A 25,275-nucleotide genomic window follows, 5' to 3' on the forward strand; every position below is an offset into this window, starting at 1 on the left:
ATAGGTAAAAGATAAACAAGAAGTTCATACTGTATGGCACAGGGAACTACATTCAATATCTTGTAGTAGCCTATGGTGAAAAAGAATATGGAAATGAATACATGTACATTCACGTATGACTGAAGCATTCTGCCGTACGCCAGAAATTAACCCAACGTTGTAAACTGACCGTACTTCAATCTTTTTTTAAAAAGTTACTGTTTTATACGATATTCCAGCTTACACAACCCATACATTAAATTCCAACTTGAAATGGTTGTAACATTATATAAGAGAATTCAAGAACGTGTACTTTTTATACTGATCCAAAATTTTGACATTAAAATATTTCCATAAACGTTTAGAGAGATTGCTTCTAGTTTCCTACAGGCTATTCCCTCCTGGGTAGAGAACTGAACCACCGTTTACCGACCACACACTGAAAATGAATCTCTGATAAAAGGGTTGTTGCTAACGTCACAGCAAAAGTGCTCGGTCTTCAGCAATTTGGGGTAACTGGACCTCATTTCTGACTGCCTCAACTTAAGAGAAACGAAACAAGCTATATGACCCGACCTCTACTCAACCATACCTACACATGACAATAACCTTGCGTTCTAGACATCCTGTTAGGATTCTGAAGCATTGTTGATTTTTCATCCTTACAATGATTCGTTTCTACCCTTTAAAACAAGTATTTACTAAAACATCTTAATTATCTTCTCTTCCAAAATCACCAGAGAAAGACGACTGATCAAATAAAAATTTCTGGAAGAGTACAACCTCTTAAAAAAAATTCCTTTAAATACAATTACGTAAAAATTATTTTAAGTAAGTAAATACAATGGGCATTTTAACATGCTCCTCGAGTATGTGCTTCGTATATAACCCAGGGAACACGGCAGGTATGACCACAGTAGCAATGTTTGTAACTGCAGAACACACAAAGAAAGAAAAGCTCTCAACGGGAGAGAGTTTATAAAGACATTTTACTCATATGTTCATACTAGGGACTACTGCACAAAAAGGAAAATGGACAGTCATGAAATATGCGGATAAAAGTCACACAAAAGCGTGCAAATGAAGAAGACATCGTAACAGTAATAGCGACTGCATTCACGGAAATGGTTTAAAACAAATGAGCAAAACTGAACGACACTCGTCGGATTGTTTTCCACATGGATGGCAAAACCAACAAGAAAAGCAAGGAAATTCTTACTTGTAACATCAGACAATCCGTTAACTCTGGCGATGGGGCTAACTTTTTTGGAAAGACTGCACAGGCGGCTTCTGGGGGTCCTATTTCTATCACATTTCTTGACCCGGGCGGTGATACAGACTAATTGTTCAACTGCACCTGGAAACTCTGCGCTTTTTTTTTTTCTTTTTTGTCTGTTTGCTTCAGGCACGTCATATCTCAAAACTTGGAAAAACAAGGTTTGGGGGGGATAATTATATAAAGACAAATAAAGGGCCCTCGTAAGGGCACACTGATAAGAACACAACTACTGCAGGAGAGTCGGCTGACGGCCGGGAGGGGACGCGGCGTTTCCCTGAATCGGACTCACCTGTGCGGCAGCCGCCACCGGCGTCTGTGGGCCAAGGTGGGGTCCGGCTCCGCGACAGCTGACGGACGGCTGACGGCTGACGGCCACGCCGAGCCTCAGACCCGCCTCAGAGCAGCGGGCGCGGCGGCACCTCCGCCGCTCCCTTACCTCACGCGTCCCGGCCTCTTCCCGAAGCTCCCGACCAGCGGACAGCTCCGCGTTTCCACAGCTGCTCGTCCCGAGAAGGCCCGCCCACCGTCCACGCCGGAAGGCCCGCCCAGACGTCCTCCCCTCGCACGGAAGTGCCTCTCTCCTGAGCCGTCACGGACCCCGCGCGCCGCACAGCCTTCCGGGTAATGTGGTTCAAGGCGCTCCCGGCCCCACCTCCCGGAATGGGCCGGCCGCACCCGGACGGCTGCTGGGAAGGAGTGTTCCCAGGCTCAGGGGAATCGGTGTGGCTTCGCGCTTTCTCAAGGGGACGCACCCAGATTCCCGTGGGAAGGAGTCTGCGCTCATCTCCCCACAGAGACGGACAGAGACGGACAGAGACGGAGTACTTCCCATCTTCCCGAAACCAACAAGACCGTAAATGGACACACGGTATCACACTGTCGCTCAGACACAAAGTGCATCCAACCACAGCTAGCGTCGAACAGACCTTGTCTCGTTGCTCTTCAAACACTCGCAGGCTGCAGCTTTAGGCTCAATCTATGGGTTTCACCGTGTTAGGGTCAAAAGAGCAAAGACTACAGGCAGGACCACGGCGGGCAAGAGAGGAGGGATGTGGGGCGGCCAGAAGCAGGTGGATCATGCGCTGTGTCTCCGGTTCCCTCAGAAAAAATGGAGAGCAAGTGCCTGTCCCGTTCAGGGACCGACATGTATTTCTTACTCCACGTTTCTTTTTCATTGAAGTACAGTCAGTTTCAATATGTCAGTTTCTGGTGTACAGCACAATGGCCCAGTCGTGCATATGCACGCATATATTCGTTTTCATACGCTTTTCCATCAAAGGTTTTTACGAAATACTGAATATACTTCCCTGTGCTATACAGAAAAAATCGGCTTCTTTTAAAATCTATCCTTATATACGGTGGCTAACATTTGCAGCTCTCAAACACCCAATAATGACATCTAGAGGAAGATGGATGGACCTAGAGATCGTCATTCTAAGTGGAATAAGCCGGAAAGCGGAACTGCTGGATCGTGTGGTAGTTGCTTTTTTTTTTTTTTTTTTTTAAATCTGAGGCTTTCCTTTTTTGGGGGTATATAAATACATATATCTCTTTTCGTATTCTGTTTCACTTACGGTTATTACAAGATATTGACTATAACTCCCCGTGCTATACAGAAAACCTCTTTTTTAAAATCTGTTTTTGTATATAGAGGCTAACATTTGCAAACTTCAGACTCCCAAATTCATCCCTTCCCATCCCCTTTCACCCGATAACCATACGATAGGTTACTATGTCTGCGAGCCTGTTTCTGTTTTGCAGATGAGTTCATTAGTGTCCGCTTTCTTAAATCTTTTCTTAAATTTCAATTACGAGTGATAGCACATGGTATTTTTTTTTTCTCTCTTTCTGGTTTACTTCACTTAGGTTGACGATCTCTAGGTCCATCCATGTTGTTACAAATGGCATTATTTTATTTTTTTATGGCTGAGTTTTACTCCACATTTTGAAAGGGATTCAGTTTTGCTGCTGTTTTAAGGGGGAGGGGGAGGGATGTCATAAGGCTTACTTCTTTATTTTTAACGGAGGTACTGGGAATTGAACCCAGGACCTCGTGCATGCTAATCACCCACTCTAACACTGAACTACATCCTCCCCCTTGCTCTTCTCTACAAGCTAAGATGTGCCTACCTGAAGAGAAGAATGACTTACCGCTTGCCATTTTCTGCCTGGACAGTGACTCTCTGGTCACAGTTACACCTCATATCTGTATGAGCTATACACAGTCTGAAGCTTGTATAAGCTTTCTATATTATAAAGGGAGCGTGTGAACCTTGAGATAAAAGATTGGATTACGTGATCTCCTTTCCTTGCTGGGGAGTCAATATAATTCCACCTGAGTGACAACGCATGGAGAGTGGAGATTATCTGAGAGAAATGTCTGTGAAACGGTGACATTACTGAAATCAATCATTATTCAGTTATTCAAAGTTTGTGGCCAAAATAGCTCTTGGCCATGGGGACAAGAGGTTAGGATCTCAGTGAAGTCTGAAAGGACACTGACGTCTGAGATCCGAGGGAATGAAGCTGGCCTTGTACTAACACAGGGCACTTGGCTAGGCTAGTCTGTGGTGATGGCTTTCTAAATCGTGATTTATTATTTATTTCTTAAATCATTGTCTTTTAGTACAACTTGAAAGGAGATGTAAGAGAGCAGCTAGCTCTGCCAGAACGCCAAAAACAAACAGGGTTTCTATGGAATCATGTTTATTCCCTCCTTAGCAAACACTCACTAAGTGCCTTCCCTATTCCAGGCACTATTTTGGCTGCATGGGACGTGTCAAGATCCAAAGCAAACAAAACCCCTTCCCACATGAGGCTGTCATTCTACTCGGAGGACATGGACAGTAAGAGTCAATGACAACATAGTCAATTACACAGTGCTTTTACGTGTCAGAAGTGTTAACCGAAATTTCAGAAACGAAGACCCGATTGAAACAAAGAGGCTCCCCCACCTCCCGTTTTTTTTTTTTTTCAGGCCTTCCTAGGGCTCCAGCCAAGGAGACACAGATTCAAGAAGCAATCGTTTATCAACAAAGGAAAGTACAAACAAAACATGACCATCTCAACAGATGCAGAAAAAGCATTTCATAAAATTCAACATGCATTCACGACAAAAAATAAATAAATAAATAAAAACCCTTACCAGAGGCGATATAGCGGGGAACCTATCTCAACATAACAAAAGCTATTTATGACAAATCCACAGCCAACATACTACTCAATGGTGAAAAGCGGAAAGCCTTCCCACTAAAATCTGAAACAACACAAGGATTCCCACTCTTACCCCTTCTATTTAGCACAGTATTGGAAGTCCTAGCCATAACAAGCAGACAAGAAATAAAAGGGATTCGAATTGGAAGGCAAGAGGAAAAACTGTCACAATATGCAGAAGACAGAATACTGTATATAGAAAGTCCTAAGGATTCCACGCAAAAACTTCTAGAGCTGATTAGTCAACTCAGCAAGCTAACAGGGTACAAGATAAAGACAGAAATCTGTTGCATTTCTTCACCCTAACAATCAAATATCAGAAAAGGGAAGTAAATTTTTAAAAACATCCCCTTTAAAATTGCATCAAAAAATACTCAGGAACAAATTTAACCGAAGAGGTGAAGGACTTACATGCTGAGAAGTCTAAAACATCGATAAAGGAAACTGCAGATGATTTAAAGAAATGGCAAGATACGGCATGCTCTTGGACTGGCAGGATTAATGTTGTTAAAACGGCCATGCTACCCAAAGTAGTCTACAGAATTCATTTGACCCCTGTCAGGTTACCCAGGACATTTTTCACAGAACTAAAACAAAATCCTAAAATTTATATGGAATCACAAAAGACCCAGAACTGCTAAAGCAATACTGAAGATAACGAACGAAGCTGGAGACGTAACCCTCCCAGACGTCAGACGATACCACAAAGCTACAGGAATCCAAAACAGCGTGGTACTGGCACAGAAACAGACATACGGATCAGTGGAACACAAAAGAGAGCCCAGAAATAGGCTCTCTGACACACCTACGGTCAATTAATCTTTTGACCAAGGAGACAAGAATACACGACGGAGAGAAGACAGCCTCTTCGGCAAGTGGTGTTGGCAAAGCCGACAGCCACAGGTAAATCGATGAAGTTAGAACACTCCTTCACGGCACGCACAAAAATAAACTCAAAATGGCTTAAAGACTTAAACATAAGACAGGACACCATAAATCTCCTAAAAGAGGACACAGGCAAAACATTCTCTGACAGAAATCGTAGCACTGTTCTCCTAGGTCAGCCTACTGAGGCAACAGAATTAAAAGCAAGAGTAAACAAATGCGGCCTAATTAAACTCACGAGCTTTGGCACCGCGATGGAAATCATAAACAAGATGAAAAGACAACCTACGGACTGGGAGAAAATACTTGCAAAAGAATGCAACTGACAGGGCTTAATTTCCACAGTACACAAATAGCTCATACAACTCAGTAACAGGAAAACAACCCAATCCAAAAGTGGGCAGAAGACCTACACACACATTTCTCCAAGAATGAGACACAGATGACCAACAGGCACATGAAAACATGCTCAATATCGCTATTCATCAGAGAAATGCAAATCAAAACTACCACGAGGCATCACCTCACACCAGTCAGAGTGGCCATCATTCAAGAGTCCTCAAACGATAAATGCCGGAGAGGGTGTGGGGAAAAGGGAACCCTCCTACACTGTGGGTGGGAACACAGTCTGGTGCAGCCATTATGGAAAACAGGAGGGAGATTCCTCAAAAGACTAAAGATAGACTTACCATAGAATCCAGCAATCCCACCCCTGGGCATATATCAGGAGGGAACCTTAATTCAAAAAAATACATGCACCCCAATGTCCACAGCAGCACTATTTACAACAGCCAAGACATGGAAACAACCTAAATGTCCATCCACAGATGACTGGATAAAGAAGCTGTGGTATATTTATACAATGAAATACCACTCACCCATTAAATAAATAAAATAACGCCATTTGCAGTAACATGAACGGACGAGATTATCACACTTACTGAAGTGAGAGAAAGACAAATATATTTTATCAGCTATCTGTGTAATCTTAAAAGATACAAATTAACTTATTTACAAATGGAAACCGAGTCACAGACATAAAAAATATACTTATGTTTACCAAAGGGTAACGTGGGCAGGGGGAGGTAAATTGGGAGTTTGAGATTAACAGGTACCAAGTATCATATACAAAATAGATAAACAACAAGGTCCTACTTTATAATACAAGGAACTATATATTCAATAGCTCTTAATAAATTGCAATTTAAAAAATACATATTTATATATTTTAACTGAATCAGTATACCAGCAACTAATACAACAGTGTAAATTAACTGTACTATACTTATGTGAAGTGTTAATTAACTATATGTTTCAACAAACTTAATGATCAGCTTCCTGGTTCCAATTAAGCAAGGGTTGGTTAGGGTTTCATGATTGGGGCCTATGTGCTTGTGAGAAGCCTGTAGTCAACATCCTTCACCTGGGTGGGTGTCTTAGTTTCTGCAAAGGAACTCAAGGATATGCGTCAGATTATTACCTATAGCCCTTCAGGACCAGAGGCCCTGAGATTGTTTTCTCAACTATTTTTTAAGCTAGCATTACTTTTCTCACTTGACCACTTTTCCTATGTTTCTGCACTCTCTGACTTCTCTATAGTAACTGCTTGCCACTGCTCTTTGGAACTCAGGGAAGGCCTAGGAAACTAAAGCTTTTTTCTAGAAACAAAAATTGGGGAACATGGTGGGGCTTTTGTACCTGAGACGGCTCTACAGGGTCCTGTTTATTTCAGGAACAAGTGCACCACAGAGTCCCCAGGCAGGCTTCACAGTCGCTTCGGTGCACCAGTCTCTTGTCCCGCTTTTCAATTCAGTCACGTCAGAAGGGTCCCAGCACTCCAGAGGCCCAAAGAAGTGAAAAGGAGCTGCGCGACAACTACACCAGTGCCACGGGGAAATGCGTAAGTTCCGCTCACGTGGTGCGCCGGGCACGTAGACGCCCCTCTGCTCTCATTGGCTACGTCGCTGCTGCTGGTGATCGCAGTGGCCGCTGGGTAATGTAGTTCCCACATGAATTAGGCCGTTCTCCAAAATGCGATTTTTTCGCTAGGAAAGCGCTGGCAATTAACCGCTTGACAGGACAGGTGAATACAATCTGTAGACTTGCTGGAAAGGTGAAAGTGAATAAGAAAGCTGTTCTGTGGTGCGCAGTGTCCTAACATACCACGAGCCCCTACCGGGATTCCGCCACAATAGTAAGTGCGTGGACGTGTTGGGAACAGCGCTGCCAGCTGTTCTGTGTATAGAGCACATGTCCTGTATTTAATGATTTTGTTCTGGATACTGCCTCTGCCAGTACACCCTAAACATCTTACTATATTCAGCTCTTTGCAATGCCTTCCAAAAAGCTGGCAGTTAGACTTGGAGTATACCTTATGAGTTCTCTCTCACGTTTGGCTGATTGAAGAACAAAAACAGATACTGAGAATTAAAGGAATTATTTTACATATTCAGGAAAGGGAAATGATTATTCATTGGCCACAGTCCAAAATCGTGAACAAATAATCATCGTTTATAAGAGTAACTTCCAATGAGTACATGTGTTCTGAAGCTCACCAGGTCAATGACAGCCTCAATAGTGAAACTTAAGCGTCTGAAAGTTAGCAGTTAGCAAATCATTGATAAGTACAAGCTTTCAAAATTCAACCAATAAGTGATGGATTATGGCTCCTCATCCCGCATGCTGAAAGACCGCCAATCAGCCTTAGGATCCTAGGCAACAATCAATCAACTGCCTCACTTAAGGACCTAGCTTCTGAAAGTCAACCGGCCGATAGTAGTGACCACACTAACACAGCTCAAAGTCCAGAAATCCTTCAACACAGACTTCTGAATGTCCTCCAGTTCCTGAATGACTGACTCCCCAAAAGATCACACAAGTGCAGCTCCAGCTTCTTTCTAGGAGGCTGTCTGCCAACCGCAGCTCTCCCTTGCATGCACGCAGTCCACCTTTTTTACCTCAAATATTAAGTTCAATTGACTGTTGGCCAAGAAGTTTGCTACCTTTTCAACCTTCAACATCTATTTATGGCTACTTATGAATTCAGAGTTAATGGCTATGTAGAGATGGCAAATTGGGTGGAGCTGCGAGCAATAGAAAAGGGCACAGGGAAACTTACTGGGGCCACGGATACATTCATCATCACAACAATGTGATGGTTTCAATGCCCATACATATATCGAAATATACCATGTTGGGCACTTTAAATAAGTGAAGTTTAATTTATGTCAATTCCTCAATGAAGCGGTTGGGGGAAACTTTTTCCTATTAAGTGTTAAAACCCTATTCCTCTTAGAATTTCAGACAACTGACAAAGCTGTACTGACTTCATCATGAATCTCTCCCCATGTCTTAGGCAGCTCAATTCTGATTCTTTTGCTGCAAAACTGGGGAATGATGAAAGTATGCCCAATTGTGTCACCAAAAATAATGGCTAGCACACAAAAGATCCATCCCTGAAGTACAGAATCTCCCCTTGCTCCTTGTGAGGCTTCTGCCTTGCAGTTACGGTTTGAGGGAAACAACCCAGAGAGGCAACAGGAAGCCGTAAAACCTTTGGCTTTGCTGCTCTGGCAGCACATTGGCTAGAGGAGGCACAGAGGCCTGTAAGTCCTAGGGAGTTCTGTACACCCTCTTCCCAGTTACAGGGACGTTTACAGATGTCCCATTTGAAGCGCTTATCCACTCTGCTTTGCTGCACCTTTCCCCCAGTTCCTATCAACACAATCACTACTTCTGTACAGAGTATGATTCCCACGCTGAGCCTTGTTAAGCCTTATGTCCATTTACCTGCGTGATTTTTTTTCTTCAGGATACACAGCTCCTCGGTAGGTCTCAGGAGACAGCTATCTCTCAGTAATGCTATGGGACATCCGCTACATTCAGGGGCCCCAACTCATGATACCACCGAATATCCTGTTGTTTGCAAACCAACTGCCCCATATTCAAGTGACTGTGCAACCACAAATAATCCTCATGTCCAGGGTATGAGATCTTGGTGCAGACGTCGTTCAGCCTTTCCTAGGAGGCCTCAGGCAGCAATGCAGTTAGGCCAGATCTGCACTGAGAGTGATGCTTTGTTCTCGTATTTTTTTCAGAGCACACAAAGGTGAGGACCCCGAAACTCCACCTTTTATTCTGGCAGAGCTTAATTCTCTCCTTAACTCACAGCACACAGTAAACAGGATCCCAAGAGTAAAGGTAGGTTAAACAATAAGAGCTTTACCACAAAAATCAGCACAGTGGAGCCAGAAGTTCCTGGGTTGGGTAAAACAGAGGCTGGAAAAATCTGTCCAGAATGTCATGAGACAATCAGTGAAGACCCTGAACAAGGGAATCCTCTGTAAGCTGCCACCGAAGCCATATGGGGTCCTCTGTCCAAGCTGGGTGATGTTCACATCCAAAACAATCAAGGGGGTGGGCCGTGAGGGCTCACCAAAGGGCTCAAACAGCCGGGGGAGACTCTAGACAAAGAGAGACAGCACAGCAATCTGCTCTCCCCACTGAAAAAAAAACTGAGATGTAATTAACATATAACATTTACTAGCTTCAGATGTACAACATAATGATTGGTATTTGTATATATTGCAAAGTAATGACCAAAGTAAGTCTACTTAATACTCTCACCATACACAGGTACAGAACTTTCTTGTTGAGAACTTTCCTGATTTACTCTTCACAACTTTCAAATATGCAATACAGTATTATTAACTATAGTCACCACATTGTACACTACATCTCCATGACTTATTTTACAACCAGAAGTCTGTACCTTTTGACCATCTTCACCTATTTTGTAGCAGTGACTTCCAATGCTTTACAAAAAAAATTTTTAGTTGAAGTATAAGTGCCAATGTTATATTAGCTTCATGTGTACACTACTAACTTGACATTTGACTAGTGATGAGATGATACTACAGTAAGCCTAGTTACCACCTGTCACATTTTAAGTTATTACACTACTGACTCTAGTCCCTATTCTCCATATTACATTCCAATGACATTCCTGCCCCCAGTGGCTTATTTTACAATTGGAAGTTTGTGCTTCTTAATCCACTTAATCTATTTCAAACATTCCCCCACCCCTCTCCTCTCTGGCAACCACTGGTTTGTTCTTGGTATCTATGCATCTGCTTCTGGATTGTTTTGTTCATTCATCTGTTTTGCTTTTTAGATTCCACATTTAAGTGAAATCACTGACTTACTTCATTTAGCATATTACCCTCTAGGTCTACCCATACTGTCACAAATAGCAAGATTTCTGCTTTAATGGCTGAGTAATATTCCATTATATACATGTAAATATTACATCTTCTTTACCATTCATGTATCAATGGACACTTCAGTTGCTTCCATATCTTGGCAGCTGTAAATAATGTTACAATGAACATAGGGATGTATATTTCTTTTCAATTTAGTGTTTTTGTTTTCTTTAGGTAAATACCCAGGATTGGAATCACTGGGTTGAATGTAGCTATATTTTTAATTTCTTAAGGAACTTTCACACTTTGGCATAGTGGCTGCACCAACTTAACATCCCTACCAATAGCAAATGAGGGTGCCTTTTTCTCCACATCCTCACCAACACTTGTTATTTGCTGTCTTCTTGACAGCAGCCATTGTGACAGGTGTGGGGGTGACTGCTCATTGTGACTTTGATTTGCATCTGCCTGATCAGTGAAGTACAGCATCTTTTCATGTGCTTGTTGGGCAGCTGCATGTCTTCTCTGGGAAAATACCTGTTCAAGTCCTCTGCCCATTTTCTAATCCAATTTTTTTTTGACATTAAGTTGTATAAATTCTCCATATATTCTGGTTATTAGCCCTTTACTGGCTTTGTGATTTGCAAATATCTTCTCTTACTCAGGAGGTTGTCTTTTCATTTTGCTGCTGGTTCCCTTCACAGTGTCTGAGTATTTTAGAGACTGAGGTGGTTCACACTGCAGCTCCCTGCCAGGTAACAGAGGGAACTCCAGTCACGGCCCCAAGCGGGTCTGAAAGTGCAACACAGTTCACCAAAGCTTCCCACATACCTGGCACTTACTGAGAATCTCCCTAGTGAGGATGCTTGGACATATGAGATGTAATTTCTGGCAGATACATCCTTCACAGAGGTAACCTCCAGAGATTTCCTCTGTTATGTTAAAAGCAAAGAACACAGTGGCCCACATGTAACGTCCTTCTCCAGTGTCAACTTCCTGCTGCTGATACCTTGGTGCACAGCAGCTCTTAGAAGAAAACAGAGGAAAAAAGCTTCCTGACACTGGGTGGCTTTGGCGATAATTTCTTGGACATGACACCAAAGGCAGAGGCAACAAGAACAGAAATAAATGGGACTAAACTGAAATCTAAAACTTTTGTGCAAAAAAGGACTAAATGGACAGAATGAAAAGGGAACCCTTGGAGTAGAAGAAAATATTTGTAAACTATCTGATAACAGGTTATTACCCAGAGTATATAAAGAATTCCTATATCCAAGTAACAGTAATAATAATAACCCCATTTAAAAATGGGCAAAGGATTGGAAGAGACATTTTCCCAAAGAATATACACAGCCAACAAGCAGATGAAAAAATGTTCAGTATCATTAAATGCAAAACAAAACCACAATGAAATATCCCCTCATGCCCCTTAGGCTAGTGTTATAAAAAATAAAACAAGAAAACAAGTGTTGGGGGGAGGGTACAGCTCAAATGGTAGCATGCATGCCTAACATACATAAGGTCTTGGGTTCAATCCCCAGTACCTCCTCTAAAAATAAATAAATAAGCTTAATTACCTCAAAAAAATGCTAAAAAGAAAAAAAAAAAAGAAAGAAAGAAAGCAAAAAGAAATGTTGGCAAGGGTGTAGAGAAATTAGAACCTCCAAGCTGTACCACTGTAAAATGGTACTGTAAAATGGTACAGCTACTATGGAAAACAGCCCCTCAGTTCCTCAAAAAAAATTAAATATTCAATTACCATATGATCTGACAATTCCGAGTATATACCTAAAAAGAACTGAAAACAGGGCCTCAAAGAAATATGTGTGCAATCATGCTTATAAAAGGATTATTTGCAACAGCCAAATTGCGAAAGCAACCCAACAGTCCACTGATAAATGGATACAGAAAAAGTGGCCTAGACATAGAATGGAGTAGTAGGCAAAAAGGAAGGCAATCCTGACACCTGCTGGGACATGGATGAACCTTGAGGACATTATGCTCAGTGCAACAGGCCAGCCAACAAAAGGAGAAAAACATTGTGACTTTTATATAAGGTACCAGAGTGGCCAAATGCACAGGCAGAAAGCAGAGCATGGTTGTCAGGGGATAAGGGAGGGGGGGTGAGGTGCTCTTGTCTAATGGGCTTAGTTTCTGTTGTGCAAGATGAAAAGACTTCTGAATATTTGCACAAGGTGTGAATGTATTATTACTACTGAGCTTACACTTAAATGTGGTTAAGATCATAAATTTGGTTACACGTAGTTTTCCACCATTAAAGGTTTTTAAAAACCCTGCAGAGCAACACCTCACAGTGCTAAGTCAGACCAGAGGTTTCCTTGAAGTCTTTGCCTGTTTGCAATACACTTTACTGTGAACTTCTCGATGCCGAGTGAGGTGGGAGTTCTGGCTAAAGCCTCTCCCACAGCTGAGGCACTCATAAGGCCTTTCCCCAGTGTGAATTCTCCGATGTTTAACGAGGCTGGAGTTGTATCTAAAGACTTTCCCACATTCACTGCATTCATAGGGCTTTTCCCCGGTGTGAACCCTCTGATGGATAACGAGTGTGGAGCTGTCCATAAAGGATTTCCCACACTCACGACACTCGTACGTTTTTTCTCTGGTGTGAATATTCTGGTGCCGGATGAGGTGGGAGTTTTGGCTGAAGAGTCTGCCACACACGCTGCACTCATACGGCCTCTCTCCAGTGTGGTTTCTCCGATGCCTAACATGATTTGAGTTGTGCCTAAAGAGTTTCCCACATTCACTGCACTCGTAAGGCCTCTCTCCCGTGTGAGCTTTCTCATGTCTCTCAAGTGTGAAGCTGTACCTGAAAAACCGCCCGCATTTGCTGCATTCAAAACGCCTTCCTCGAGTGTGAACCTTCTGATGGATAACGAGCGCGGAGCTGTCGACAAAAAGTTTCCCGCACACGCTGCACTCAAATGGCCTTTCTCTAACGTGAGCTCTTTGATGTCTCTTGAGAGTGAAGCTGTACCTAAAGCATTTCCTGCATTCATTGCACTCATACGGCTTCTCTCCAGTGTGAACTCTCTGATGGACCACGAGTGTGGAGCTGTCTCTAACGCATCTCCCGCACTGGCTGCACCCATGAGGCCTGGGCCGAGGGCGGACGCGCTGGCGTTCAGGGAGGCCAGACCTTGGTGTGAAGAATCCTCTGTGTCCAAGGTGCTCGTAAAGCCTTGTCTCAGTGTGAATTCTCTGGTGCTGGACCAGGTGGAACTTTCTGAGGAAGGGCTCGCTTTCGCTGCAATCAGAACACTCTTCTCCAGCGTGGCCTTCCTGCTGCTCAACAACTCCGTGTTCATGGCCGAAGGCGCTCCCGCAGTCACGGCACCTGTAATCTTCCTGTCCACTTTCAAAGGTCTCCCTGCCCTCTGTGACCCTGTGTGGCTCCCCTCCACTGTGTGGGGCCTGGGGCTGGAGAAGGCCTAACCTGGGCGGGAAGTCTTCCCCTCCCTCCCTGCACGTCGGGGTCCTCCCGGCCAGGTGATCGCTGCACTTCTTCATGGACGAGGGCCTCCCCTTGTCCCTTTCAGATAGTTTCTCTCCACTCTGCTCCTTTCGGGGCTGGGAAAGACTTGCCCCACACATGGGCGCCTCCCATTCAGGGTGTGTTCCGCTGGGCTCAGCCAGGCACAAAATGTCTTTCAGGAGCGGACCATGCATCTCACAAGGAGACTTCTGGGTGGGTGGAGCCAGCTCTGGAGCCTTGACCTGGGACACGCTAATGGAATCACCTTGCTCTGAAGGAGCCTCTTCATCCTGGGCCCTGTGCCAACAACCTGTAAGGAGAGAGATCGAGGCAGCCCTGTCAGAAATGTGCATCAGACATACCCACCCGCAAGGCCCTGAGAAGGCTGACACCCCGGCCCAGAGCCCATGCACGGAAGGCCTGCTCTGCAGAGCTGAGTTTGGGAAGCTCACATGACAGAAGAGCCCAGGTGACGAATAAGGACATGAGGAAGGGGGGCAGGGTCTACAACTTCCTCCTCTGCAAATGGCTCTCAACCAGGCCTGGTTGCTGGTGACCAGTGAGCAATGAGTAGAAGGTTGTGTCCAGGCCCACAATATCTGAGTGCAACACAGGAGCCAGGGTATGAGGTGTGTTTAAGGACACATGCAGGTGCCACAACACTTTAAGTGTAAGTCAAATGCTGAGAGCACTGCAGAGGGAGCCATGGGAGGGAAGGGGTAAAAACCAGGGCCAGAGGCTAAGAGTAGGAATATCAGTAGGAAAGAAAAGGTAGAAGTAAAGTGTGGCCTCCGTCTCTGTCACCACACACTGGTGACATAGGATGAGTGCCCAGTGATTGGAACCCGGCTCTGGTATCTCACTGCTTCCCAACCCCCACCTGCCAGGGCCACAGTCTCCTGATGTTGCAAACAGCAGCCACCCTGTCGGGCGCCCGGGGCCCTGGTACTGCTCATGGTGAGCAACCACCTGGGCCTGAAGAGGCCAGTCCAAGGGGAAAGACAGGGCAAGGGAGTGGGACCCACCTTGTGAAGCCCCACATTCTAAAATCACAAGAACATCAAAGGAGGGTCTCTGAAGAAAGAACCCCGCGGTCCCCACAAGCAGTGACCAGGTCAGTGCCTGAATGTCCCGGCACAGGCAGGCACCAAAGTCTGTCAGCAAAAGGCAGGGGAAGCCTGGGACGCTGAGGTTCCATGCCTCTGGACAGAGTCACCCCACTGGGGACAAGCAGGGCTGGTGGGATCTTTTAGGCAAACCTCAAGATTTCTGACCCTGAGCCCTGTCTTACAAGGTCTCAGGGCAGCAGGGACAGGGCTGCTTGCAGAGAAGGCAGGCAGTGCACCCAGCCCGGCCCTGGCACCAACAGCACACATGCAGGAAACCAGGACAGGAAGCAGGGCCCCTGGTCTCAGCATGGGGAGGTCGGGGGTGCCCCTGGGAAAAGGGGAAGAACAGATCCCCACTCAGGACCCTAGTGGGGTGAGGGCCTTACCTACGGAGGATAAGAGTGCAATGTTCTGCAGCATCACATCCCGGTACAGGAGCCTCTGCACCTCATCCAGGAGCCCCCACTCCTCCTGGGAGAAGTGCACGGCCACATCCTCAAAGACCACACAGCCCTGTAGACATCGGGACAGGTCAGTCCACAAGCAGCTCCTTGGGCTGTACCCCTTCAGCCTGCTCTGGGTACTTGCCATCCATGAATTGCAGGGCCAGATGAGCCGCCAAGTATGTTTATCTCCCCCCTATGATTCAGAGCCCACTGTCTGAGCCACCTCCTCACCCCACGCTCATGCACCAAGTCAGCCCAGAGCCAGGTACCAGACAGCAAGGGACGGCTCCTCAGCTGGAAAACCCACCAGAATTAGTCAAACCAGTAAATCCTAAGCTCTTCGTCTTACTCTCCACACTTTTCTTGGGGAAAATCCCAAAAAAGGCTCTGGGCTAGGTTTCCCCTTGCTCCTCCCTCTGACTCCTGAACAAATCTGGGGCTTCCCAACGCAGCCCAAGGTGGCCTCATGTTCACTGTACACGTGGGAAATGTAAGTACTAAAAAGTTTTCTCAACAACGTTGACCCCTCCGTGGCCTCACTTACTCGTTTACGTCCATAAACTAAAATCTGGCGGGTATGATGGTTCGCACACTTACTCCTCAGGATCATCAATAATTTCCCCCACACGTGCCTGCCCTCCTCACCCTCCTCCCAACTTCCCGTGTGGGACAGTTACCATGTCCTGGCAGCGCTGCTGCTGGCTCTCCCACGCCCACTGATTGCTGCATCCAGCACGCGGTACAAGCCGACAGAGGAGGCAGCAGAACAGCACCAGATAGGCCCTGGCCTGGCAGGGGGGCTCCACCTCCGGCTGTCAGGTAATTCCCCTCGGATCTCACCTCCCAGACACCCAGACCCAGTCTCCTCGCTCTACCTCCAGTGCGCAGTATTACACTTGGGGGTGACCACGCACCCTCCTCACCTGTACAGCACTCCGGACTCATTTCCCTCATGACTCTGGTGACTCCACTGAAAGCCCCAGGCCCACCCCTTCGGACATACTGGTCTGCGTGTGGAATCCAAGCAGCACATGACAAAGGCAACCAGCACCTTGATCAGCCCAGTCTTGCCCCAGAATGCCAAAGTGCCCTAGTGCCAGAGAGCACTCAGCCCTCATCAGAAGGTCTCCCCACTGGACCATTTCTTTTTCTCTTTCTTTTTTTAAAAATTTTTTGGGGGGTAGGTTTATTCATCCATTCATTTTTAGAGGAGGTACTGGGGACTGAATCCAGGACCCTGTGCATGCTAAGCACATGCTCTCCCTCACAGTGCTTGGCACTTGCTCGTTTCTGCCCTGCGCCCATATTGTCTCAAAAGTGGACTTGATTTCCTCTCTCCACCTAGCCTCATTCAAAGCCACAGACCAGCAACACTTCTAGCTAGTTTCCCCCTTAACTAACTGACCAGTCTGAATAAAACAATTCAGGGAAGGGTCACCTCAAAACCTTCCTGAGTCCATAGCAGGTTAATAAACCCTGCCCTGACCTCACTGACATCTGACTTTCTTCCTGGAGATAACTCAGCATCCATCTCACATCCATTGTCCCCTCAGAAGGCTTCATGACCCTACACTCCCCCAGTGAGGTACACCTACAGCCACTCTGGCTCCTCACTGTCATCTGTGACCCCCGGCCCCCCCAACTCACATGCCCAAGTGAGATGCAGGTTTGGCCCCTCCTTCCCTACCCTGCCCCAAATGGTACCACTATCGTATCATAAAGAGGCCCGTCTGAAGTCTGACCCACAGCTTTATTGGGGTCCACACACCAGCCCCCATATTGTGGCTGTCTCCAACTTGAATGCCTCCACTTGACTCCAGACCCATGGATCCAACCTGCTGACTGCACATGTCCACTCAGAGTCTCTGGAACATTTGTGATGTGGCCAAAATTTGATTCCTGATATCCTCTGTGAAAATCCCTCCTACTGCTGACTTTCCACATCTTAACTGATGGAATATCCATTCGTTCTTCCCAACGAGGCCAAAAGCCTCAGGACTGTCCTGACTCCGCACTTGCAACTCATCTCTCCATCTCCTTCACTTTCTGTATCAGAAAATGTGTGCAGCTCTGTGCAGAACACGACCCAGAGCCAACCACTCACCCCCCTGCACAGCCACCACTCCCGTCCAGGGAGCACCAGCGCTCCCCTGCACGGAGGCAGTAACTTGCTCACAGGTCACCCTAACTTCTCCTTCACCCCTACAATCTATCCTCTACTCCACAGCCACAGGGAGCCTGTTACAATCAGGGCCAAATCACCTCCCTCCTCTGTTCCAAACCTTCCCTAGTTCCCACTGTCCTCAGGTTAGAGGCCCAGACCTAAGGCTGTCGTTCTAGGCCTGATCCCTGCACGCCTGACCTCCCACCCTGCCGCCCGGCCACCCTGCTCCCTGCACCATCACATGTAACAGGAATCTGCCGGTTCCTAACTGACCCTGTTAGTTAAAGAGTCACCTGCAAGCACTGGAACCAGCATGCATGCCACATCTCATCCTGTTGGTTGTCAGAAATGGAGGGGGTGTGTGTGTATAGCTCAGTGGTAGAGTGCAAGCGTGAGGTTCTGGGTTCAATCCCCACTACTTCCAGTAAAAAAAAAAAAAAAGAAGAAGAAGAAGAAGAAAAAAAAAGAGAAATGGAACTGATCCATACAAGACAGGACTGAGTTCAGGACCCTAGGCTCTTTGTGGAACCACAGAGTCTTGAAGAAGGAGCACAGGTGCAGAGTCTCAGAAGGCCCCCACTCCACATACTGGGGTGCCTAAATCATCAGGGTGACCACTGGGGTGGCTGAGAAGCTGGGACATAGTCTGTTCATCTGTGTAGGTCATTAGCACTTCTACCACCACTAGGGGACCCTGTGGGAAGAGGGAAGCCATAGGAAATGGGCAACCATGGTAAGATACTACAACCTGAGCTGGACCACCAACCCCACCTTGCCCTGGAGCAAAGGGATTTCAGCCTGATGGTCTAAATTGCTGCCTCTTACTAGCTGTGTGACTCTGAAAGATGGACTCTCCCTGGGCCTCAGTGTCCACACCTGTAAAATGGGAATAAGAATGGTTTCAACTCACAGGGCTGATGCTGACAGCAAACATAAGTAGTGCACACTGTGTGTCAAGAGCACTGCCCACAGAGTCAATGGTTTTGTGTCTGTTTTCAGGGCACATGAACTGGGAGGGTTTTGAAATTAGGGCTGTGTATTTCTACTGCTTTTTAAGATTTTAAGAGGATGTGATATGTAAAATTTTACATCATAAGCAAATACTTAAAGGCATATTAATATTCACACCAATTATTGTGTTTGGATAGATTTAACTAACTCAACATGTTAATTTCTATTGCCTGCCTATGTGTACGTATTTAGAGGGACACTAGTTTATTAATGTTTAAGTCAGTAACTGTTTCATGGGTGCTTAAGTTAATGAGTTGCAGGGAGGAACGGAGCAGGCAGGTCATCTACAAGTCCTTTCAAGCCTGCCTACAACATAATTCTCTGCAGGAGGCACATGCAGAGAGCCCTTGGCCAGACAGAGGACTGTCCCTCTTGCTCTGAGGGCTGGAGGAGGCGAGGCAGTGCCCTGTTCTGGGACTGAGCTGCTCCACCAACCCAGCTGACCTCTGCCTTGTGCTACAGGCTGTGGTCTTGAGGGCCTGCTATGCCTTCAATGGGGAGAATCTACACCACTCACAACTCAGCCTCCATCCCAGGTCAGCTCCTCACCCCATGTACATCTACCTTCCTACAAACACAAGCCAGAATTCATCTTGCAGCATTACTGCTCCTCTCTGGAGGAGCGTCAGGGATGCATACCCACGTGCCCCACCCTCCAGGCTCAGGCCTCCCACACCTCACCACAGAGCCCATCTGAAATAACAACCTGAAGACTCCCTTTCTTCAATCAGACCTCTAGGCTAAGACCTGGTCCAGTCCACACCCTCCACCCTATTGAAAGCTCCAGACTTGAGACCTTCCCAGGTCTCCAGACCATTATGTCCACCTACCCATGAAATGTCTCCAACTTGAGACATCTCAGAATAACTATGTGCAAATACAACTCATGATCTTCTCTCTGAATCCTGCTCACTGCACTGATTCCTCATCTCCACTCCTTAAATGTTCAAGTAAAAACAACCGGGGTGCTCTTTCATTCCTTTTGCTCACAGCTGTATCTGATGCAGCAGGAAATCCTGTCAATTCTGTTTTTATGATCGATCCAAACTCTTGTCATATCTCTCCTCTACTGCCGCTACTCTGGTCCAGCCCCTACCAGAATCCTCCTAGAGTCTGTTGCCATGTTCTCCAAACCAGTCTCCCTGCCACAATATCCCATCCACTTTTTAACAACTTTAAACTTCAAATCTGGATATACCCCTAAATTAGGTTCCTGGACCCAATTCCAACATGTGTGTGCAACGGAGGGTGGGGAAGAGGAGGGGTGGTTCCCACACAACACCAAGCAATCCTCAGACAGGAGCAGGGTGCTGAAGAATTACACTCAATTCTGACACTACCTACCGGGAACTAGCATCAGACTCCATAGATTAAAGGTTCAGTCCTACACAACTGTTCCCCCTCCAGCACTTTAGATCTCAGTCTCAAGCCCAGATCCTTACACCTGCTTCTGACTGGCAGCCTATATCAGACAATCCCAAGTCCCTCTCCTTGGTTCAAATAAACTGCTAGAGTGGATCACAGACCTCAAAAGTACAGTTTACTTACCAGATTACTAGTTTATTATAAAAGGGCATACACACACATAACTTAAGGGGGAGGGTATAGCTCAGTGGTACAGCACAGGCTTAGCATGCATGAAGTCCTGGGTTCAATCCCCAGTACCTCTATTAAAAACAAACAAACAAAAAGTCATAACTTAACAGCCAGACAGAAGAGGTGCACAGGAGCTTCCATGCTCTCTGAGTGTGTCGCCCTTCCAGCGCCTCCATGTCTTCACCAACCTGGAAGCTCTCTGAACCCTGTCCTTTTGGGTTTTTACAATGGCTCGATTACACAGATATGACTGATTCAATACTTGGCTATTAGGGCCAGGTTCAACGTCCAGCCACTGTTCCCTCCTTGAAAGGTGGGAGGGGGGTGCGGGGACTGACAGTGCCAACCCTATAATCATAAGGTTGGTTCTACTGATAACCAGCCTCCATCCTTAGGTGCTTCCGAAAGTCATCTCATTCGCATAACAAAAGATACCATCACTCTCAACACTTAGGAAATTCGAAGGGTTGTGGGAGTTGTGAGACTGGAACTGTGGACCAAGACCAAAGACACATGAGAAATACATTTTGGTCATCGGAATACCAAATCTGCATTCCTCCTAAATCACAATACAGCGGCCTCTCCCGTCCCCACTCCACAACCTCCCACGGATTCCCGCTGCTCGGGCGGCCGTTTCAGGGGAGACACCTCCTCCCCTCCCCGGGTCCCCGGCGCTGCCCACCCCGTAGCACCCGCGAGCCTCCCACAGGCGGCCCTGGGGGAGCTCCCTCCCGCACCCCTTCCCACCCGCTGGAAGGGCGACCCCTCCAGGGCCGCCCTCTGCTCTGGACACGGGCGTGACCGGTAGGAACTGAGCGGGCGCCCCCCCGTCAGTCCCACCTGGACTCGGGGGTGGGAGTCGGCCGCGTGGGGCCCGGGGACGCAGCACCCACCTGAGCGGGGCTCATCGGCGCGGCCTCAGCCACCGGCCGGTAGGAGAGAGGGGCCCGGAGAGGCGGGGAGTGGGGCGGGAACGAGGGCACCGCCATCACTCACGCCGCCGATGAGCAATGGCAACAAGGTCTTTCCTCCCGCTTTTCCGTTCCGTCACCTCAGGTCCCAGCAACCGACGCTGAGGCAGCGAAGGGGTGATCCGCGCACAGCAAACAAAAGACAGCAAGAAACAACGCCGGAAGTCCCGCCCACACTCGATGCGCACGCACGTATGCGTCCCTCCCCTAAGGTTTCATTGGCTCAGTCTCCGCCGAGCACCGTAGTGACTTCTGGGTAATGTAGTTTCTGCTGCCGCCACACCTACCAGCGGTCAGAGCGGAACTTACTCAAGGAAGGCCTAGGGGCTCTGTCAGGGGCGCGGGCCGATCCCTGGCTCTAAGGATGGGGAGTACTCATAAAGGGGACACACCCAGACTTTGAGAGCAGTCTTGGAAAAGCCCAGAAAGGTTAGGGACCTGTGATTTCAGACTGTATGAAGCACCGCAATTTCCCAAATCTACGCACTCAAAGGGACACACTCTACGTCAACTCATAGCTGTCAGCTATCTTGTTGCTTGTCGAATAGATGTCGACTGATGTTTTGGAGGCTGTTTCATGATCTCCAATACGCAAGAGAAGACGCCAGGCGGGGCAAGAAGGAGAGCTGGAGAGATGATCAGTGATTGTGTTCCAACCTGGCGAGAAACACTTTTATTAAGGTAATATTTATTACTCTCTGAGTTATCTTCCATTTCTTTTAAGGATCTGAAACTTACTGTAAAGGAGAACCAATTATCACACCATGTCCTGCCAAGATAGCGTGTGGGCTTCTAACCATCGAAGCCTATGCTTGCAAAGGAGGCATCTTTTCGGGGAAACAAATGTTTGGGATTCCATGATCTCATCTCCTTGATGGGAACTGATTTATCAATTCACCCGAAATTGTAGTAACAGTGAATGTGCAAGGAGTTGAAATTATCTCTGAAAAATACTTATGAAATGGCTTCTACAAAAACTTTTTAATAATGATTATGTATTTACTCAACAAAATGGGCAAAAATAGTTCTAGAGAAACATATTACAGGTGTAATAAAGTTAAGAGCTCAGTGAAATTTGAGCGAGAGATGGTGAAGTCTGAAAAGCCAGAGAAATGAAGCTGAACCTGACTGTCCTGAAACTTTGGCCACACTCACAGTTTCACCTACAAACTGTGATTCCTTTTCAAACTGGAAAACATTGGGCTCTAACAACTTGGAGGGATAGGTCGAGATGCCATTTTGAGAAACTTACTGGAAATGTAAAAATGAATAGGGGAGCCAGGCTGTCATGTGTATTTACCGCTCTAACGAATCTTCAATAAGCCTGGGTCTCAGACACAGTGGCAGGTTTATGAAACACATCTGGAATTAGGTGGCCAGCTGTTCCATGTATACAGGATACTTCCTCTATTTAATGATTTTTGTCCCAGTTCCTGTGCTGATTTGTCAGGACGCCTTTAATCTCCCATAGTCAGCTTTTTGCAATGCTTTACAAAAACTTAACACAATGCAATTGTACAATCAGTATTGGAAATGATGGGCACTCAACTATAAGCCAGCATGTAATAACAAGCATTAAGAGATGTAAGTTTCCCACTACTAGCAAAGAAGACGATAAAAATAAGATTGTTATTCAGAGGACTGTGAATGAAAAAGATTTTTAAAAAATCAAAGGGGAAATTGTAATGGTCTTCCACACTGGAAATCGCCATCTGCCCTCAGCTCACAGTGCCACTTTTAAGCCTATGTCTCAGTAAAGAATGTTCAATGGTTAAAGGAATGAACTAAGGTGGATGATACTACCCTGGAAGCTATGAAACAAACTAAATGGAATATAGAGCATAACTATAAGGAATTTTATAAACAAATCCTGCAAAACAAGAAACTGTAAAGGAGAGGCAAATTACCAGGGAAATGTAATTAAAGAAAAAAGTATGAAACTCAGGTATATTGTCTTCAGATACACAAATGATTTTTATAATAAGCATGTCCCATGCAGTATTTTTCTTTTATTTCAGTGTATATATGCACAAGGAGTTAGAAAAATAATCATATTTTACTGGGCCAGACATTACTTACTAAATCTGGCAAGCCTACATTTCCACATTACACCTAAAAACCCACTCAAATAATTTCTGCTGCTCATCTCAATAGTAAGTTCTGCTTGTTGGGAGGCCTTTGTTCTTAAGGGAGAAAACCTCCAGGAGAAGAGTAATATTATTAAACCTGAGCTGGAACTTGAGACAGCTACTTGGTCATTTTGGGCTCCCTCTGCCACGTAAGCAAAAAGGGAAATGCTCCACTGCCCGGGTGATGATGATCACACTTTATTACCAAGAGAACGTTGAGTAGCTACTCTCACTGGGAAGCCTGGAGCACTATGTCTGAAATCTGGGGGATTCTCCAAGGAATATAATGGTAAGTCTATGTCCCAAAATAAACCTGCAGTGCACTATATACAATAGCCAAGACATGGAAGCAACCTAACTATCCATTGAAAGATGACTGGACAAAGAGGTTGTGGTATATTTATACAATAAAATACTACTCAGCCACAAAAAAGAATAAAATAATGCCATTTGCAGCAACAGGGATGGACCTGGAGACCACAGTTAGCCAGAAAGAGAAAGAAAAATATCATATACTATCACTCACATATGGAATCTAAAAAGAAAAAGAAAAAAAAGAGGACACTAATGAACTCATCTACAAAACAGAAGCAGACTCGCAGACATAGTATACAATCTTATGGTTACTGGGTGAAAGGAGATGGGAAGAGATAAATTTGGGAGTTTGAGGTTTGTAAATGATAACCTATCTATATAAAAATAGATAAAAACCAAGTTTCTTCAGGTGTAGCCCAGGGAACCATATTCAGTAACTTGTAGTAACATTTAATGAAAAAGAATATGAAAACGAATATATGTATATATATGCATGACTAGGACATTATGCTGTACACCAGAAATTGACACATTGTAACTGACTATACTTCAATAAAAAAAATTTTTTTTAATAATAAACCTGCAGTGACACAATGAGAGCAGGACCCTTGGGAAAGTCAGACGGTTCCAGTTTGAATTTTTGGTACATCCACTATTTAAAAACAATGAAACAAACAAACAAACTGAGGGAAGGGTAATAGCTCAGTGGTAGAGCACATACTTAGCACGCATGAGGTCCTGGGTTCAATCCCTGGTACCTCCACTAAAAAAAAAAAAAAAAAAAAAAAAACCTGCCAAACTGAAGCTCTGTCAAAGCCAAAGTGGTAGGATGGGAGATGGAAAATGAGTGAAAGATAAACTAACGTTCAACACATGACCAGTTAAGTAAACAAGAACACTCACTACTGTGGGTATCTTCTTCCTTGTTCAGGTGGGAGTGACTATACAGATAGACAATGGTCACACCAAATGTAAACCAAAACTCAAGCCCACAATCTGTGCCATCCTATCCAAACTGCCAACGTAGTACCTACAGTAACTAATCCAGGGAGTCAGATTACTACCTTCAGCCAGGAAGCCAAACAAAAACCTATGTCATGATTGGCACAAACATCATTAGTGACAGCTTCCCTAAATTTGTCCACACTTCCAATCTAGGGCCAACTGGAGAAAGAAAAATAGGCATCAATAACTAATCACATAGGATTACAACTTCTACATAGCCCCCCCTAAATCTGCCACATGACAACAGCCTCCAATCAAGGCACACACAGCTTAGGTTTTCCTACCCCAGCACTGGGGTTCCTGGGGAGGGCTCAACTCGGCTCCTGGGTTTCTGTCATTCTCTGTATTCTCCTGGTGCTCACTCTGATCCAGGGTGGCTGTACTCTGCCCCATGACCCTAAGAAGACTGGTTGATTTTCCAGTGTTTTCGGATGTTTACTTGCTGTTAGGATGCAGTGGCAACTTCCAGCTTCTTA

General features: G+C 45.7%; 1 protein-coding gene and 1 long non-coding RNA gene across 3 annotated transcripts in view; one reads left to right on the forward strand and one right to left on the reverse strand.

The window, feature by feature from the left end:
- The window catches only part of LOC135322140 (uncharacterized), a 31,022-nt gene extending 18,852 nt beyond the window's left edge, over positions 1-12,170 (forward strand). Inside the window, exons 2-3 of the long non-coding RNA XR_010382498.1 lie at positions 4,012-7,256; positions 9,454-12,170. This is a non-coding gene — a long non-coding RNA (uncharacterized LOC135322140). The remainder of the gene's footprint in view (positions 1-4,011; positions 7,257-9,453) is intronic.
- LOC105105029 (zinc finger protein 548) overlaps positions 1-25,275 on the reverse strand; it is a 34,796-nt gene that overhangs the window by 3,831 nt on the left and 5,690 nt on the right. The window contains exons 2-5 of one of the 2 annotated variants that reach the window (XR_010382489.1): positions 21,273-22,007; positions 15,549-15,675; positions 9,582-14,363; positions 7,055-7,461 (exon numbers count right to left, since the gene is read on the reverse strand). Coding sequence is in view for 1 of the 2 variants with exons in the window: in XM_064489908.1 (XP_064345978.1) it covers positions 12,880-14,363; positions 15,549-15,675; positions 21,273-21,368 (1,707 nt within the window). In the remaining variant the exon portion in view is untranslated. Of the gene's footprint in view, positions 1-7,054; positions 7,462-9,475; positions 14,364-15,548; positions 15,676-21,272; positions 22,008-25,275 lie in introns of those variants that run through there. The other variant, XM_064489908.1, reaches the window with a different exon arrangement.

The sequence above is a fragment of the Camelus dromedarius genome, chromosome 9 (assembly GCF_036321535.1).
Source record: "Camelus dromedarius isolate mCamDro1 chromosome 9, mCamDro1.pat, whole genome shotgun sequence".
Classification (NCBI taxonomy): Eukaryota; Metazoa; Chordata; class Mammalia; order Artiodactyla; family Camelidae; genus Camelus; species Camelus dromedarius.